Source organism: Equus caballus, chromosome 8, assembly GCF_041296265.1.
Source record: "Equus caballus isolate H_3958 breed thoroughbred chromosome 8, TB-T2T, whole genome shotgun sequence".
Lineage (NCBI taxonomy): Eukaryota > Metazoa > Chordata > Mammalia > Perissodactyla > Equidae > Equus > Equus caballus.
In genome coordinates, this window is record NC_091691.1 from 13,835,689 (window position 1) to 13,853,735 (window position 18,047).

At 49.1% G+C, this 18,047-nt stretch overlaps 1 protein-coding gene and 1 long non-coding RNA gene across 7 annotated transcripts in view; one reads left to right on the forward strand and one right to left on the reverse strand.

Moving 5' to 3' along the window:
* ACACB (acetyl-CoA carboxylase beta) overlaps positions 1-16,213 on the reverse strand; it is a 101,289-nt gene extending 85,076 nt beyond the window's left edge. For 2 of the 6 annotated variants that reach the window (XM_070275318.1, XM_070275321.1), the window contains exons 1-2: positions 15,815-15,881; positions 8,206-8,852 (exon numbers count right to left, since the gene is read on the reverse strand). In XM_070275318.1, coding sequence (XP_070131419.1) covers positions 8,206-8,843 — 638 coding nt within the window. In that variant the 5' untranslated portion in view covers positions 8,844-8,852; positions 15,815-15,881. Of the gene's footprint in view, positions 1-8,205; positions 8,853-15,424 lie in introns of all 6 variants that reach the window. The other 4 variants (XM_001496930.5, XM_023646975.2, XM_070275319.1 and 1 more) reach the window with 4 other exon arrangements.
* LOC111774622 (uncharacterized) lies at positions 6,295-9,940 on the forward strand. The gene is made up of 4 exons (XR_011441313.1): positions 6,295-6,395; positions 6,499-6,670; positions 7,366-7,484; positions 9,660-9,940. It is a non-coding gene; the product is annotated as an uncharacterized lncRNA (long non-coding RNA).
* Positions 16,214-18,047: the final 1,834 nt, after the last annotated feature.

Here is an 18,047-nt window from a genome sequence, read left to right on the forward strand (position 1 = left end):
AAATCAGCAAGGAAACGCACATACGGTGACCAGCCGCATGGTGGAAAGGCCTGAGCAGAGGGTGGCCTCCGGCCTGTCCCTACCTGCCGTGTGACCTGGAACAAACCCCTTCTCTCTCTCTTTCCACGTCCTCATCTGTAAAATCATCCACATATAATGTGCTTTCAATAAAAGAAAAATAACCCCTTTCCACCTATGATGGGGGAAATGTTACATTAAGTAGAGGGCAGAAGTGAACGATTTTTCTAAAATGGGATACTGACGCTTAAGGCAGAGGGGAAAGTAAAAATATTTAGTCCCTCTGTACCATATTAATATAACAGCCAGCATTCCCCAAACCTCAATATCCATCCGCAAATGGAACAACGCTCGGACAGGGACCCCTTTATCTCAAGCTCCCAGAAAACATCTCAGGAGCTAAAGAGATTTGAAAATGGGGTTTTTGCTGGTCCCTTCCTAAATCAATAACTGAATAAATAAATTAAAACATTATAGAAAGATCCATGACATTCCATTTAGGGACAAATGAAAATATGTGTAGACAATTTAAAGTTTCATGAGCTGCTCCCTACTGAGAGCTGACGAAAACAGGTGCAGGTGCAGACAATGAACAGGAAGGAGCTGGGGAGGCGCCCACCGCAAGCCCACCCAGGACTCTATTTGGGACAAGGAGAAGGAGGTAAGGTCCCAGATGTCACTGTGCTTTTCTGATGTGTCTTCACTCTGACAGGCCCCCTCCTTCATGTCCAGACCCCACAGACCTTCACCTGCCTTCCTGGAATCTGAGGTCTGTGTTGCTAAGCAGTTCTTAAATGCAACGCTCCCAGCATGGAAGCGAGCAGACCCGGACGTGGCAGGGGAAATACCCAGCACTTGTGTGCTGGTTTGTAGTTTATCCTTAATCAGGGCCACTTCTCCTGCCTCTTAAATTTCTCTTCCTCCTCTGTGGACACAAGTTGCTTTCCTTTAAAGGTGTATGCCAGGCAGGGCTCGGGAACAGCTGTGGCCACAGGCAAGACCTTTGAGAGAGGCCCAGTCAATGGATGGCAACCGAGGCCGCCTCGGGGCCACCCACTCTGGGCCTTCCTCCCGAGTGGTCTCAACATGCTTCCAAGGTAGACACTGGCGTTATCTGGCTTCAACAGAGAGAGAAATTGCAGCTCAAAGAGGTCATGGGACTGGTCTGAGATTTGAACCCAGACCTGTCTGACTGCGGGTCCTGGGCCCTTACTGTGACGCTGTGCTTTGTATTTAATGACAGTGACTGCACCGTGGGCACTGCTGTAAGTGCTGTGCTCACAGTAACTCCACTAAGCCTGACCCCAGCCCTGTGAGGTAGGTACCACTGTGACCTCATTTTAGAGGATGCTAAGGCACGGAAGGTAACAGCTCGGCCCCAGGTCACACGATAGCTAAGTGGAGGAGTCAGCATGCCAGCCCTCAGTTGGCCTCCAATGAGAATGCTCCTGACCACCCCACTACTCTCTCCACCCATGACGGAGCCGGGTGTCTATGCGGCCACAGTGCCAACTGCAAGGCCTGGCACCCAGCAGGGCTGCAATAAATGCTCCCCAGCCAATGGATGGGCGGGACAGACCTTAGCTTCTCCGCTTGACCATTTCATCTCTTAGATTGCTCTTACACTTGCCTAGAACCCAGACTTTCTGTGGTAATTTGCCAAGGGGAAAATGGTTATAAATTAACAAACTTTTCCCAATTTTCCCACTGCTCTCTTCCCCATCATCCAGCTGCCCACCCACCCTTCCACATACAAAGAAACAAAAGCAAAGACTGTTAGAGCCACAAAGGACGTCCGAGCATCCAGTCCAACCCTCGAGAGGGTAGGTGATGTCCCCAAGGTCACACAGCTGAATGGTCGCCCCAATAAACTGCTCATCTCCTAACACTTCCCACTAACGGAAAGAACAAGTTAGGAGGAAGGCGGAGGTGCCTTGGCTGGAGCCCAGGTGAGGCGGCAGCATGAACCCTGGGAGTGTGCAGAACACTTTCTGATCTGCGTCTGCTGAGGGTCTGGGTTCAGATCGAGTCCAGGCCCGGGCCCATGATTATCCTGCTGGGAGACCTCGGGCAGACTCCTGAACTTCTCTGGGCCTCAGCTTCTTATCTAGGCAGCGACAGGACTGGTTCACTTTTCCCCTCAATACTTTATAAGGTTTTATTATTAAACATTGTTAAAACTTATATTATAACAAGGATATTTACAGCAGAAAGTTAGGAAACACAGAAGAAAATTTAAATTACTCAGAAACGTACCACGTAAAGACAAAGACTGTTAACTGTCTGGGGGCACCCTCACTGTCTCTCCAGTGACACACACACGTTTATTCGGCACAAGCCTTTTTCGTGCTTACTGTGTGCCTGGGCATGTTCTAAGCATGTTGCATGCACCTGTCCACAATCCCTTATCCGAAACTCCCAGGGCCCAATGTGCTCTGGAATTGGGGAATTTTTTTTTTCAGGAAGGTAAATCTTCCTATAATTCCTTCCTACACATTACCACGTTAATATTCCAGCAGCAGACGGCATGAATAGTCACACAAAATGGGATGAATCAAGACTATGAATAAATTCACCTCTATCCAAGGCGGGTTCGCTGCTGAATGAGCTCGCCGCCAGCTTAGGAATGTCAGTTTCATGACTTTAAATTTCAGGGCGGTGGGTGGGCGATCCTGAACCTGGGCCATCCATTCAATCCACACACGCACCCCAGCGGGTACAGCTGTTGGGGTGACAAGCTAGTCAGGGGCTGCTTTGAACGGGGTATCTCAGCCCGGGCCCACCGCGTAGGAACCTCACGATGCTTCTTAAACAAAACGGGCTTACCCTGTCACCTTCATGTCATCATGGGTGAGCAACTGTTTGCCCCATCACATAACGTCCTCAGCAGCTCTGTTTCCAAGGGTCGCATGGAATTCCAACCCTCGGGGACTGCTTCTAAGTCCAAGGAAAGGCCGAGCCTCAACCCCTGGCCTGAGACGAACCCAAAAGGGAAGAGATGGCAGTGGAGGAGGGGGGAGACCTGAACAGACAGCACAAATCATTGGATCTAAAATCTTAGCCCTCGTCAGGTGGGGAAATGGAAGGGCCGGTGAGACTGCCTATTAAAGGCAGAAGAAAAAGTCAGAATTACAGTTTAACCTCAGAACTAGCCTATGAAGTCACAAGATTTATGCAAAAAAGAACTTGATGAAAACAAAAATGCAATTTCCGCTGAAGAGCAACAACAAAATGCCTGTTCCTCCATCCATTCACTCCTCCATTCCCAGACTCATGATCAAGTGCTCTCCGTGCCCCGGGAAGGCAGAATTCTGTCTTCAGCAAGTTTGGGTTGCTCGTCTCATTCAGGCGTTCAAATTCAAAGTCTACCGTGAACCCACACTAGGCGAGGCAGTGGGGAAAAGCAGAGACCCCATAAATACGGCCCCGTTTTCATGGAGTCTGCAGTCCAGTGCGGGAGACGGGTAATGACCAGGTAAAGAAAGAAGGAGATCCAAGACAACCTCAAGGAGTGATTAAAGGTTGTGAAAACAACACGTCAGAGTGATGGATCAAGAAACTGGGGGCACGCGGGGAATACTCCGTAGGTGGGGAGGGGACAGGGAAGGCCCTCAGAGAGGGTGACTTGGATGGGCAAAGAGCCAGAGGTGGAGGCAGGACTGGCTACAGACTTTACGGGGCCCTGTGCAAATGGAGAATGTGGAGCCCCTTGTCCAAAAGCCATGAAGAATCTCAAGAGGGCGACAGCAAAGCACTAAACCAAGCGCCACAGGCCCTGTGTGACCCTGGAGGGAAGTCTGGGGAAGGATGGGAAAGGGAGCGCTCAGGTCAGATGGGACAGTTATTGCAAATGCCCAGAGTCAGGATGCAAGTCTGAGTATTCTGGGATGGGGAGGGCACAACAAGAAGAAAACGACCCCTTTGAAGACTGTGTCAAAAATAGCTCCCTCCCAAAGCACAAAATTAAACACGTGCATTTTCTTTTTCTTTTTTTTTTTTTTTTTAAAGATCGGGCACCTGAGCTAACATCTGTTGCCCATCTTCTTTTTTTCCCTTCTTCTTCTTCTCCCCAAAGCCCCCCAGTACATAGTTGTATATTTTAGTTGTGACTGCCTCTGGTTGTGCTATGTGGGACGCCACCTGAGCATGGCTTGATGAGCGGTGGCACGTCCGTGCCCAAGATTCGAACCGGTGAAACCCTGGGCCGCCGAAGCGGAGTGCACAAACTTAACCATTCAGTCATGGGGCCGGCCCCAACATATGCATTTTCCATCCGTGCCTAGTCAGTCTCCCACTTGGTGGCCTGGCAGGAAGAGGCCCGTGTGGGCCACAAGGTGACCTTCGGGGCACCACAGAGGCCAAATGTCTCCAGGAGGACAATGCCAGGGGCAGGGAAGATCCACAGACATGGCTCACTTCTTTGCTCTGGTTTCCACGTGAGCCCAGAGCCCTGGAATACACACCCCAGGTGTGAGTTTCCCATCTTTGAAATGGGGAAGGTATTAGATCAGGGCCGGAAGGACTAGCCCAAACGCCGACTCCCTGCTCCCATTTTGCAGAAACCGGGCCTCCAAAGGTTAGGAGATTTGCCAGAGGGTGCAGATGATTAAACAACTTATGAGGAATAAACTAATAATAAAAGGACCTTCTTGGATTCTAACAAGGACTCCGTGACCACCTCTGCCTTCTAGGAGGTCAGGCTCCATTTCCTGATGCTCTGGCTGGTTGCCGGCAGCACACCAGCCTGCCCACCCGCTCTTAGGAGCCACATCCCAAAGGAGCTTTTGACCTGTGGGTCCCCAGGAAAAGGCATTACCGCCTGTAGAGGAGAAGCAGCCCAGGAGCGGCCCTCCACAAAGCAACACTCTGCAGGCGTTTTTTTTGGAGGGGAAGGGGGGGTCCCCCTGAACATCCCTTCAGAGACTTGGCCCAAGCCCCTGCCAGTAGGTGTGAGCAAAAGGGTCAACAGAGGACCACCAAACGCCAGGCTACTGAGATTCCCAAAGATGCCAAGATACCAAACTACAATAGGACAACAGAACGCTCGGCTTCGTTCGGATATGGCATGGCTGTTCCCAACAGGCTGGAATGCACAGGTTTGACATAATTCTTCATCCAGCCAACCACCAGAGGCCATGGCACTAGGACGAGTGTCTGAGCCATCACGCCCTGAAGACGCTTCCAAGTAGGTCTCTCATTCCAGTTCACTGGAAACAACGAACACCGGAGGGTCTCCTCCATTGGAGGCCTCTGATTCGGGGACTTGGTTGAGGCTGGAAATGTTCCTCATGGAAACGCCAGCATCTTGGGAGGTGTCAGGAGAAGTGCCCCAGCTGACCCTAGGTGCTAAAATTGTAGATTCCCAACTCTGAAAAGCACATCCATTGGGGACAAAAGGAACTGTGTGCCTAGGGAGCTTTGTGACCGGGGGTCACACCTCAGGGGCTGATCCAGTGCCCATATGCTACAGATGAGGAACTAGAGGCTCGGAGAGGGTAAGGGACCTACCCAAGGTCACACAGCACATCAGTCCTCCCTGCGCCCCCATCGTGGCCCTTTGCATCTCCCACCACTCTGCAATGTGCCTTCATCTCAACATTTGGTGCCTCCGGTTTATAAAAACCAAGATCCCCCGACCCTCCTCCCAGTCCTTCGCTGGGACAAAGCAAGAATAAATGATTTACTTACAATGCTAGTTTCTAGGCACTGAAGAGACAAGAGCAAAAAATTCACTTAATATTTTGGCTCATGGCCATGCAAAGATAGGGCCTTAGTTAAGTATCTTTTGCCTTTACAAATTCACCAGCTCAGAAAAGCTGTGGTTTAAGCACAAACCAGCAAATACCCCTCCAAGTAGCGGTGGAAGACAGAGTGGAAAGCTGGAGACTTGCCCCCACTCCATATTCTAACCTAGCATTTACTGAGTGCTTTATTCTCCTGCTAAGTACTTTAGAAATGTTAGTTCATTTAATCCTCACAACTTTCTGGGAATGGAAGACTCAGGAGAGAATAGCAATAGTAACAATGTTACTATTTGATAAATTCTTAATCAGCACCAGCAGAAATTCACACAGCTGCTTCTTTCTCTTTCAGGGCTGGACCCCCACTGTCCAATACAACAGCCACCAGCCACACGAGGCTTTTTAAATTTAAATTAAAAATTCAGTTCTTCAGTCACACTAGCCACATTTCAATTTCAATGGTTACAGGTGACTAGTGGTTACTGTATTGGACTGCACAGTTCTAGAACATTCTTTTCCATAATATTCCATTATGGCAGAAGGTTCTGCTGGCCTCTTCTGGTCTAGCCTGAAAGTTGCCTCTTCCAAGGGCTCTTTACTGCCCTGACCACGTCTTTCTAAAATAGATCCCCTCAGGTATTCCGTCTCCTGTACCCTGTTTCCTTCCTGGCACTGGACGCTCTTGAACACCATCCTCTCGGTTTACCTGTTTATTTGCACACTTCCATCTCCCTGGTAGGACCATCTGTCTTGTTTCCTGCTGGAGCTATTGTGATACACGCATCTCACCCTCCCTCCTACTTTGATACCACTTAGCGACCTCCCATTGGGCAACCACTTCTAACATCATCTCTGATGTCCACCAATTTGGGTGAATTGGTTCAACGGACTGCTTTTCCCTAACCCCTGCTGTAAGTGCCACATCGAGGGAAAGAAAGGGGTTTGCAGGGGAGAGAATATAGGAGATCATGGGAGAGCGCCCACCGTGGCACAGCGGAACCTGGGTTCTGCAGTCCGACAGACCTGACCTTGAAACTTGGTGCTGCCACTTCCTAGCTGTGTGATCTTGGGAAAGGTACTTCACCTCTCTGAGCCTCAGTTTTTCTCATTTGTAAAATGGGGATCCACCAGTGGCCCTGTACCGTTGTTAGACGGAATAAATGGGTAATTTACATAAACTGCAGGCAGAAGGCGGGTGGGATGGCTCTGGGTAAATTCAAGTGCTGGGTGAAGTGGGTGCCGGTGGGCCAAGGACAGGCCCAGGAAAAGAGCTGGGGAGGAATCTAGTGTTTATTAAGCACCTGCTGTGCACCAAACTCTGTGCATACTTTACAAATGTTATCACATTTAATCCCTTCAACGTTTTGCAGATGAGGGACTGAAGCCGGGAGAGGGGGAGTGCCACGCCCGAGGTCACAGGGTGTGGGTGACAGAGCCAGCGCTGAACCCAACTCTGGGTTCTGACTCCAAAGACTGCGCTCTTTGTACTAGACCCCGAAGCCTTCTCTTCCTTTAGTCCTTCCAGAAACTCAAAACAGTCTCCCCTGGAAGACCGTCAGTAGAGGGAACGCTTGCATCTTCCTGTGTCTCTATTTCCTCCTTCCAGTAACCAGGGTTAAAATCAAGCTCACCGGGAACACCGTGCCTATGAAAGAACCCATTTCCTCGGACAAGTTTTTCCCATTTTGGTAAAGTGAGTACAAGAGGTGCTTCAAAGAACAGCCGGTAAGCCTGCACCCCTGGGAAGAAAAACAGACGAAAGGAAGGAAGGAAGGAGCTCCCGAACAGAGCAAGGGTTCTCTCCAGCTGGCCAAGCTGTGGCTGGTGGCTCTTTTCTACTCTCCGCCCTCCTATTTTTTCCCAGGTTTTCTACCTGGAACTACTGTATTCAGTTTGTAATTTGGGAGCAGAAGTGGCAAAGCTTGATAACAAAGAAACAAAGCCACCAACTGCACCCCTGGGATGGTCCCACGTGTAAAGGACCTTCAGGCATTTGTTTCCAGCCATCAAATTGATGGCTGTGGTTATAGTGTCTGAGTTCCTGCTTTTAAGGCACCACTGGGAGAAGATGTGTTTTTGAGTTGTTAGCTACCTGTTGAATGAATGAATGAATGAATGTCTCTTCAGGAAGCAGGGAAACTGTCCCTCCCTCCAGGCTCCCATCAACCCTTGTGGTTCTTGCCAGCCTTGAATTATAACTAGTTACACACAAGGTCATCTTCCCTAACTAGGCTGAGATCTTCTGGAAAGCCAGTTTCCTGGCATGAGGCCCTGTACGCGCAACAGATGCTCAGTAAATGATTCTGAAAGGATGGAAAGCTTCTATCTTCTTTTCACATAGCTACCCTCGAAGTGTTGGCATCCACAAATGGCTTGACAGAGTGGGAAGGATGCAGAGCCCACCCGAACTCTGCACCTCCCAGGATGAGGACCGAGGACACATTACCTTATAATAGGGAGGAGGGTGTCAGACTCGCCCGCAGTCAGAGCAGCCTCCAGGGACAGGGCCCCCAGGCTGGCCCGGCTGCCCTTCCGGGAAGACTCTCGGAACAAGCCAGCACCAGGGTCCTCATCAGAGGAGTTGTCATCAAAGGAGCCCAGGATGAAGTTGGTCATTAGCTGCCTCTTGATGTGTGCCTGCTTCTCGTCTTCTTTGGAGGGGCTTGTGGCTTGCTGGCCCTGGGGCCTGGCTGGTGAGGACAGGTCATTGGTATCTGGGACCTCCAGTCCTTCTGTCCCTGTCGCATTGGCTGGGGAGGTGTCATTAGAGGAAAGGGGGTTTCTTGGGGGATTCTGGTCTGAGGGTAGCTGGGATATTCTTTGCTGACAGGCGTCTTCTGGACCTTTGTGGGAGGCTGGCTCAGCCTGCTTAGAAGTCCTTGGCAGAGAGCTGCTGTCGCCGTTTTCCCGGGGTGGCTCCCCTGAGCCATCTGAGGTGGGAAAGGGCTCCTGGCTTGGGCTGAAGCTTACTTCCGATTTACTCTTGGTGACCGGCTTGGAGTCCATAATTTTCCCCCAGATTTTCAACCAGGAAAAGGTCAGGCAGGATAAAATCAGACAAGATAGAAAAAGAAGCAGGGTCATTCAGAAAATCTGTAAGGAGAAAAGGAGAGACATTTTAGGGTCTACATAATTGAGTTATGTCTCTCTCAAAGGACGAGAGGCATTTGGGTTTCCATGAATTCAGCTGAGAAAGCTGGAGGGGAGGAGCACAGGACAGAGTGTGGAGAAAGGGTTCTCTTCCTGGCTCTGCCCATAACATGCTCTGTGGTCTGGGGCACGTTCCTTAACCCCTCTCGATCTCAGTTTCTTATCTCTAATTTAGGTATACTAACACACGCTCCCCGTAAATCATAAACATGCATGTGAGAGAGAACTGAAAGAGATCACGTATGTTAAAGGACTCTGTTACAGATCATAATATCCCAAAAATAGGAACCCAAACAAATGTCCATCAACAAATGAATGGATAAACAAAATATGGTCTATCCATAGAATGGAATATTATTCAGCCATAAAAGGAATGAAACACTGACATATACTACAACATAGATGGATATTGAAAACATTATGCTAAGTGAAACAAGCCAGTCACAAAAGACCACATACTGTATGCTTCCATATATATGATATACTCAGAAGAGGCAAATTCACAGAGCTAGAAAGATTGGTTGCCTAGGGTAAGTGGGATGGGGGTGAGGGCTAAAGGGTACAAGGTTTCTGTTTAGAATGACGAAAATGTCCTAAAATTGATGGTGGTGATGGTTGCAAAACTCTGTGAATATACTAAAAAATACTGAATTATATACTTTACATGAGTGAACTGTAAGGTATATGAACTATATCTCAATGAAGCTGATATCTTAAAAAAGAGACTCTTCACTATGTTCCAATTTGTAGATATAATGGGATTGTTGCTTCTGTCAACATCATCTTCATCACTATCATCATCATCATCATTGTATTCTTAGCATAATCATCATCATGGTCCTGGAAGGAGGAAGGGCACCTTGGCTTCTTTTCTCCACGGCGCTAACACACGTGACGTGGGGTATGCTCACAACTAGAACAAAGGCTCAACAAGACCAAGGGTCTAGAACAGTGCCTGGTATAGAGAGAGCTTCATGATGGACAAAAATTCAGCCTGTCAAATAAAGGAATTCAGATATTCTGATTTCGAACCCATGTCTCACCACGCTAACTCTGTCCTTTTAATGAGTACATCATTCTTATTTGAAGGAAATGTTGTTAAAAAGCAAACAAACAAAAATGCGACTTGAACGCACTGAAATTTTGGAACCAATTTTGCCACAGTTATATGCTGGAAGCATTAAAAAAGCAGAATCATAAAGCTCAAGCATGTCAATTTAGTATCTAAAAGGCTTTTTCTTTTTTGATTGCAACACAATGTTCTTAAAAGAAATGGAAAGGTTCTCAAGATTTCCCAGAATTACATGACCCAAGTACTTCTTTGCACATTTTGAGCAACAGAATTTGCTGAAATGTGGTCAAGGGTATTTTCTAAGTAATACACAGGGTCAGAAGGTTTTTCTTTTAAGGTCATCAAGTCTCTTTTGAAAGAAAAGTCAGTCAAAGGTGGTTCAACATCAATCAAGGTAACAAACCACACCAACAGAACAAAGTAAGAAACCATACAGTCACCTCAATTGACACAGAAAAAGCACCTGACAAAACTCAACAGCCTTTCGTGATAAAAAGTCCAGAAAACCAGGAATAGGTAGAAACTTCTACATAATAATGCACATTTATGAAAAACCCACAGCTAATCTATACTCAGTAGTGAAAGGCTGAATGCTTTCCCCCTAAGATCAGAGTAAGACAAGGGTGCCCACTTTCACCACTGCTATTCAACATTGTCCTGAACGTCCTAGACAGAGCAATTAGACAAGAAAAAGAAATAAACGGCATCCAAATTGGAAAGGAAGACATAAAATCATCTCTCTTCTCGGATGACATGATCCTATATAGAGAAAATCCCAAAGAATCAATACACACAAAAAAACTACTAGAGATAATAAACCAATTAAGCAAATTTTAAGATACAAGATCAACATGCAAAAAGCAATTGGGTTTCTATACATCAGCCATAAACAATCTGAAAAGGAAATTAAGAAAGTAATTCCATTTACAATAGCATCCCTAAGAATAAAATACCCAGGAATAAATTTAACCAAGGAGGTGAAAGACCTATACACTGAAAACTACAAAACATTGCCGAAAGAAATTAAAGATGACCTGAATAAATGGAAGGACATCCCATGCTCATGGACTAGAAGACTTATTACAGTCGCCCACCACTTGACGTTTCAGTCAACAACAGACAGCATGCACGACAGTGGTCCCGTAAGATTAGTATTATATGGCCTAGTTGTGTAGTGGGCTGTATCATCCAGGTTTGTGTGAGTGCCTCTAGGATGTTTGCACAATGACAAAATCGCCTAATGACGCATTTCTCAGAACGTCTCCCCATTGTTAAGTGACACATGACTCTATTGTTCAAATGGCCATACTACCCAAAGTGATGTATCAATTCATATCGAACTGCAAGGGGTCCCAAATAGCCAGAACGGTATTTAAAAAGAACAAACTTGGAGGACTCATACTTCCCAATTTCAAAACTTACCACAAAACTATAGTCAAAACAGAGTGGTAGTGGCATAAAGATAGACATACAGACCAATGGGATAGAATTGAGAGTCCAAAAATAACCCCATACATCTATGGCCTTTTGATTTTTGTCAAAGGTATCAAGACCGTTCAGTGGGGGAAAGAGCAGTCTCTTTAACGTATGTTCTGGGACAACCGATTTCCACGTGCCAAAGAATGAAGGTGGACCCCCAACTCATACCATATACAAAAATTAACTCAAAATGGATCAATGACCTAAAGAGAAGAGCTAAAACCATAAAACTCTTAGAAGAAAACACGGGGGTAAATCTTCACGACCTGGATGTTGGCAAGATTCTTAGATATGATACCAAAAGCGCAAGCAACAAAAGAAAAAACAGATTGGACTTTACCAAAATTAAAAGTTCTTTGTGCACCAAGGGGCATTATCAAGAAAGTGAAAAGATAGCCTACAGAATGGGAGAAAATATCTGCAAATCATATATCTGACATGGGTTTAGTATCCAGAATATATACAGAACTCTTACAACTCAACAACTCATTTAAAAATGAGCAAAGTGCTTGAACAGACATTTCTCCAAAGACGACAAATAGCCAACAGCTCGTGAAAAGATGCTTCCTTAGTCATCATGGAAATGAAATCAAAATTCCAAAGTACCACTTCACACCCACTAGGATGACTATAATCAAAAAGAGAGAGAAGGAAAGACATAGGAAGGGAGAGAGGGAGAGAGAAAGGAGGGAGGAAAGGAAGGGAAGGAAGGAAGGAAGGAGGGAAGGAAGGAAGGAAGGAGGGAAGGAAGGAAGGAAGGAGGGAGGGAAGGAGGGAAGGAAGGAAGGAAGGAGGGAGGTAAGGAAGGAAGGAGGGAAGGAAGGAAGGAAGGAGGGAAGGAAGGAAGGAAGGAGGGAGGGAAGGAGGGAAGGAAGGAAGGAAGGAGGGAGGTAAGGAAGGAAGGAGGGAGGGAAGGAGGGAAGGAAGGAAGGAGGGAGGGAAGAAGGGAAGGAAGAAAGGAGGGAGGGAGGGAAGGAGGGAAGGAAGGAAGGAGGGAGGGAGGGAAGGAGGGAAGGAAGGAGGGAGGGAAGGAGGGAGGGAAGGAGGGAGGGAGGGAAGGAGGGAGGGAAGGAAGGAGGGAGGGAAGGAGGGAGGGAAGGAGGGAGGGAGGGAGGGAGGGAGGGAAGGAGGGAGGGAAGGAAGGAGGGAAGGAAGGAAGGAGGGAAGGAAGGAAGGAGGGAAGGAAGGAGGGAGGGAAGGAGGGAGGGAAGGAGGGAGGGAAGGAGGGAGGGAAGGAGGGAGGGAGGGAAGGAGGGAGGGAAGGAAGGAGGGAAGGAAGGAAGGAGGGAAGGAAGGAAGGAGGGAAGGAAGGAGGGAGGGAAGGAGGGAAGGAAGGAAGCAGGGAAGGAGGGAAGGAGGGAGGGAAGGAGGGAAGGAGGGAAGGAAGGAAGGAGGGAAGGAAGGAAGGAGGGAAGGAAGGAAGGAGGGAAGGAAGGAAGGAGGGAAGGAGGGAAGGAGGGAAGGAAGGAGGGAAGGAGGGAAGGAGGGAAGGAGGGAAGGAGGGAAGGAGGGAAGGAGGGAAGGAGGGAAGGAGGGAAGGAAGGAAGGAGGGAAGGAGGGAAGGAAGAAAACAGGAAGTGTTGGTGAGGATGTGGAGAAACTGGAACCCTTGTCTGTCACTGGTGGGAAAGTAAAATGATCTAGCTGCTGTGGAAAACGGTTTGGTAGTCCCTCAAAAAGTTGATCATAGAATTACTATATGACCCAGTATTTTCACTCCTCGGTGTATCTCCAAAGAATTGAAAACAGGGACAAGCACATACATGGACACACATGTTCATGGCAGGACCCCAACTTTCTGAAGCCCGAGCCTTGCTCTTACCCCAAGGTTTCTCAGTCGTAGCACTATTGACACTTGGGGCTGGAGAAGTCTTTGTAGGGGTCTGTCCTGTGCATTGTAGGACATTGAGAAGCATCCCTAGCCACTACCCGCTAGATCCCAGTAGCACACTCCCCTCGGTTGTGACAACCAAAAGTATCTGCAGACAATGAGAAAGGCCCCTGGGGGACAAGCCCACCCTCCCGTGAGAACCACTCGCTTTAACTCCTGCTCCTACTCCGCCTCTCCCTCCTGCTTCTAGATGGTGAGGCAGGGACTTCTGGAGACAGGGCCTGTTTCTTATTCACCTCTTGCACACAGTAAGTCCTCTAGAGCAGGCTTAAAAAGCAGCAGCGAGAAGGGTCAGAGTGCTGAAACTGCTGGCTCACGTGTGCCCTCAGGACAAATTTTGAAATCAGGAATTGGCAGACGGCATTGCCAAAAATGTTGCAAAAGCTATGCTGGCTTCCTCAGAGGCTCGAGCAGGTTACAGTTCTACCTCCTCAGGCAGGAAGGCACGGAAGGACTTAAGGGTCCTTCCAGACCCCTGCCAAGTGGCTACTCCCCCTTCTCAGGCCCTCTGCTGGCCACATGGGCCAAGGGCTTTCACTACTCTGCAGCAGCTCCCTCCATGCTCTCTGCTGAGCCCCTCCCACCAAGTTAGCCAGTGAAGACAGACCTCTCCTGTGGTAACATATAGCGGGGGAATGGCCAGTTCACTGGTACGGCACCCCCCGCCCCCCACCCCCCCGTCCCCCCTCCGCCCTCCCACCCCCCACCCCCCTGACTCAGAGCCCCTAGGGCACATGGACCAACTGTCATTCATTTCTGGATCCTTCTTGCCCAGCTTGCTGCTTGGTACACAGTAGGTGCTCAAAAAGGATGTCCCGAAAGAATGATAAATCCAGGCACACACACTGAGCACCTCCTATGGTTTGAGTCCAGTTAGAATTTTGATTTTAGGCTGTCATTTCTGAAACTGTATTCAGGAGTTCTGGAGGAATAAGCTGGGTGTCTCCATGGCAGTTCTGAAGTATAGTGCCGAGCAGGACACCTTATACAAATGTGGCCAATTGAAGGCACATTTTAAATGTGCACATTTGAAATTGCGAGAAATAAGAAATAGTAAGTGCATAACATTGAAATGCCCCCCGTTCCCCAAACAGAAAAACACGTGAGTTATTGACGAGAAGACAAAAGAGTAGCATCAAGGCAAAAGTATGCATGCGATAATGGTCTGGGATTCTGGAACCCTGAGAATGAGCCTTTACATTGATTCCCATGGGGAAACCAATCTGATCAGGCAAATTTGACATTATACAAGCTCTTTGGGAACTTGCTCAGGAAACCCCAGCTGGCCGGACGAATGGATGGCTGATCGGGATGGAAGAATGGAAAGGCAGTGCGTGGAGAGGGACTGAGAGGACGGGCAGATGGACAGACCCACGCATGGCAGGCAGTTGAGCTCGGTGGGTGAAATTGCCAAACTCTAATGAATGGAGTGGCCAGGAGGTCTCCCCAGTTTGGCCCCCTCTCTCACTCTGCCTTTAAGATCTGCGGTTACTCTGAGAGGAGCCAGAGGATCTCATATCCCAAAGCTACCCTGCAAGAGTTCCCTGCACCAAAAAACCTCAGGGTCTTTCCCTTTTCTCAGCAGAGTAATGACGTGGGACCCAAAGGCCACAACACGAGAACTTTTCCCAAGTACTTAGACACAAATGGGGGAACTATTTGAGAAACTCCCAAAGAACCTCTCTGAGCCTCAGTTTCCTCATCTATAAAATGAGGATACTAATTCTTGCTCCATTTATACCGCCTCACAAGTTGCTGTTTGAGTAGCACATATACGTATACAGTATTTACACACACAGAAAGCATCAAGAGTGCAGGGCCTTCAAGCTTCCGGTCCTCAGAACTTGATGGATAGTATTATCGCTATTGTCTTTATTTTGGTGGCATTTTACGGTTTGGTAAACTGTGGCTCAGAGAAGCTCAGTACCTTGACTTTGTTCAAACCCAGGCCCAACGCCCACACCTTTCCTGCCGCCCCACTACCCAAACTGGATAGAAAGAAATTCCACACGGCAGAGGGTGTTACAACGTGCACGTAAACACAATTCTAAAACCAGACCCCTCGCTGTGTACCTGGAAGGTGGAGCAGCAGAGCGATGTGTAAACTACAGCGCCAGACAGGCACAGTAGTCTAGAAGGAGCACTGTGCATGTGGTTCGATTCCATGGGCAGGAAAGGCAGAGTCCTCCTTCCAACGAAACTTTGTGGACCATGTCACGCCACGCCGCTGCTCTTCGCTGAAACAACCCAGCTGACCCAAAAACCGAGCACCAGCCAAGCTATTTTTATTTCTTGCAAACCAAACCCAACCAACAGCTGTCTGGTGCCAGAGCCATCACGGCTCTGGCCATAATGAAGGCAGGAAACTGCTCGGTTCCAACAGGTGCTAGCCAGTGGCCAGACACGGGCTGGGGACGGAGGGGGTCATGAGTATGTCTTCCAGCTCCCCCCACACACCCATACCTGGCAAGGTCTCTGAGGGACAAAGGGGGCAGAACGTCAGCGTTAAACCAGCAATCCTGTTCCACCCTCGGAGTTGTCCTCCCGCCAAGATAAACCCCTGGGTGCTTGCTGCCACTTACCCCCACTGTGGACACAGCCATCGGCTCCATTCTAATGTGCCTCTGCCAGGCGCCCACAGGGTGACTAAGGGAGCCCAGCCCTCAGAGTGTCACCTTTCAGCAGGAGGCTGGCGTTGTGTATCAGGCCATGGGGGAGGAGTCTGGCCAGGCCAGTGCACCATCTCGGGTGAGCGTTGACATTGGCAGTGCAGCATGCTCTTATCTGGCACGGCAAACATAGGCCATTCGCAAACGTTCTCACTTGGCCCCCACCTACGCTCAAGCTCAGTTACTTAAGAAGCTGTCTATGCTCTCAGGAGCTTGCTGGCCCACAGGTTTGTCACATTCCTGCACTTAGGCCCACTTCTCGGTTCATGCAATCGCCCCTTGCCCAACAATGCATCTCTAGGCTACATTTACACAAGCCCAGAATCACGACAGCCTCTTGCTCCTGAGTGTTCATCTGTCAGACACCTGCTTGGAGGGAGGGCGAGTCTCAGCAGAGGCTGGCTTTGGCCATGTTGGGCATGATGGCAAGAGAAGCAGAAGTGTCAGGGCGAAGAGTGGGTGGTTAAGGACCCTCGGCTGGCAGGCAGATGGTGCGATGTCCTTTGCAAATTCAGAGAAAATTTAAGTTGTAGAGCCAGCCATGTGTGGCTGCCAGGGCGTTCAAAGCTGACTGGTGGATACCATAACCTGCACTCCAGCCTGCAGGGATAGGGGTGTCACGGGTCACAGCGTTTCCCAAAAAGCCGCCTGCTCTAAGCTGCAGCCCAAGGGAGGGGCACTTGGGGACAATGTCCTTGTTTTATAGATGAGCAGAGGCCAGAGATCACATGTGAAATGAGCGACACAGCCACGACTAGCACAAAGGTCCCCAGCTCCAGGCCAGTGCTCCTTCTATACCGAGGCATCATTCACAGCAAAAATCCACTGTCCTTGGGCACCTCGTTTGGTGCCTTGCAAACTGACCTGCGTTCACATCTTAGCTCTGCCACCTACAAGCAGGATGAGTCTTGGGCAAGTTCATACCCTCTCTGAGCCTCAGCTTGCTCATCTGCAAAGATAAGGATGTGCCCACAAGATAGAGTTGTTGAGTGTCCAATGCGATCACTCACCGGGGACCCTGAGCACAGTGCCAGGCACACTTCACACTCTATGTGTCTTAGCAATTGTCACTAGTGATGTGCGCTGAGAGAATCATGCAGGATGAGTCACCACTCTGTGATGCTCTGCCACCCACAGAGCGTTATCTCTGAACCTCAGTTTCCCCATCTAGAAAAGGAGGGAAAACAGCCAGCCTCACCCACCTCAGAGGAGTCTGGGAGGATCAACCAAGATCTGTCTAGTCACTAACCCCAACCTTCCTCTTCTCGGTGCGCCAAAACAAAAGAACAAGGCAGGCAGCCGAGAGTCTGGTTTCCACTGGGAGGGTCCTCCTCCACAAACGGACAGGAATGAACTCACATTTGGTTAGTGGGCACCAACCAGTCTGCCACTGATCAGGCGTCAGAGCCACTCCCTAAGGATCAAGCAGCCCTGATGGGACAGGCAGATCCCCCCATCAGGGACAACTCCAGGATTCGCTTCAGCTTCTCAGGCCTCCAGCTGAGAGAGGGGACCAAAGGGCAGGCACTCTCCCAAAGGGGAGAAGTCTCTGGGCCTCAGCAACCCGGGCCAGGCTGAATCAACTTCCCATCTGTTCCCTGATCCAGTGGGGCTGTTCCCAAGGACTGTGCGTGTTTGGGGCAAGGGATGGGGTGGGGGTAGGAGGGTGTCACTTTTGATATTATTCACAGAGAGGATCTTTTAAAATGCCAACACAGCGGTTTCAAAAGGGAAGAAAGGAAACGTGAGGGGGCATTGCAGGGAGTAGGAAGTGAATCCCACCAAATCATAGGGAGTGTTTTCTGTCAGGAGCACTCACTGCGCGCGCAGTCCATCACCCCACTGTGCTAAGAGCCTCACGTGCGTGAGGCGTCAACACCTGCCTGCAATGCTCCGCAACAGGTACCCCCTCACCCCCCTTTCACAGGAGCTGAGACAGGCTCAGTCACTCCCCACACGCACTTTTAGGACCCAGGTGGCCTCACTTGGAAGCCCATGCTCCTAATCCTCAGGGTCTCTTGCTCTAT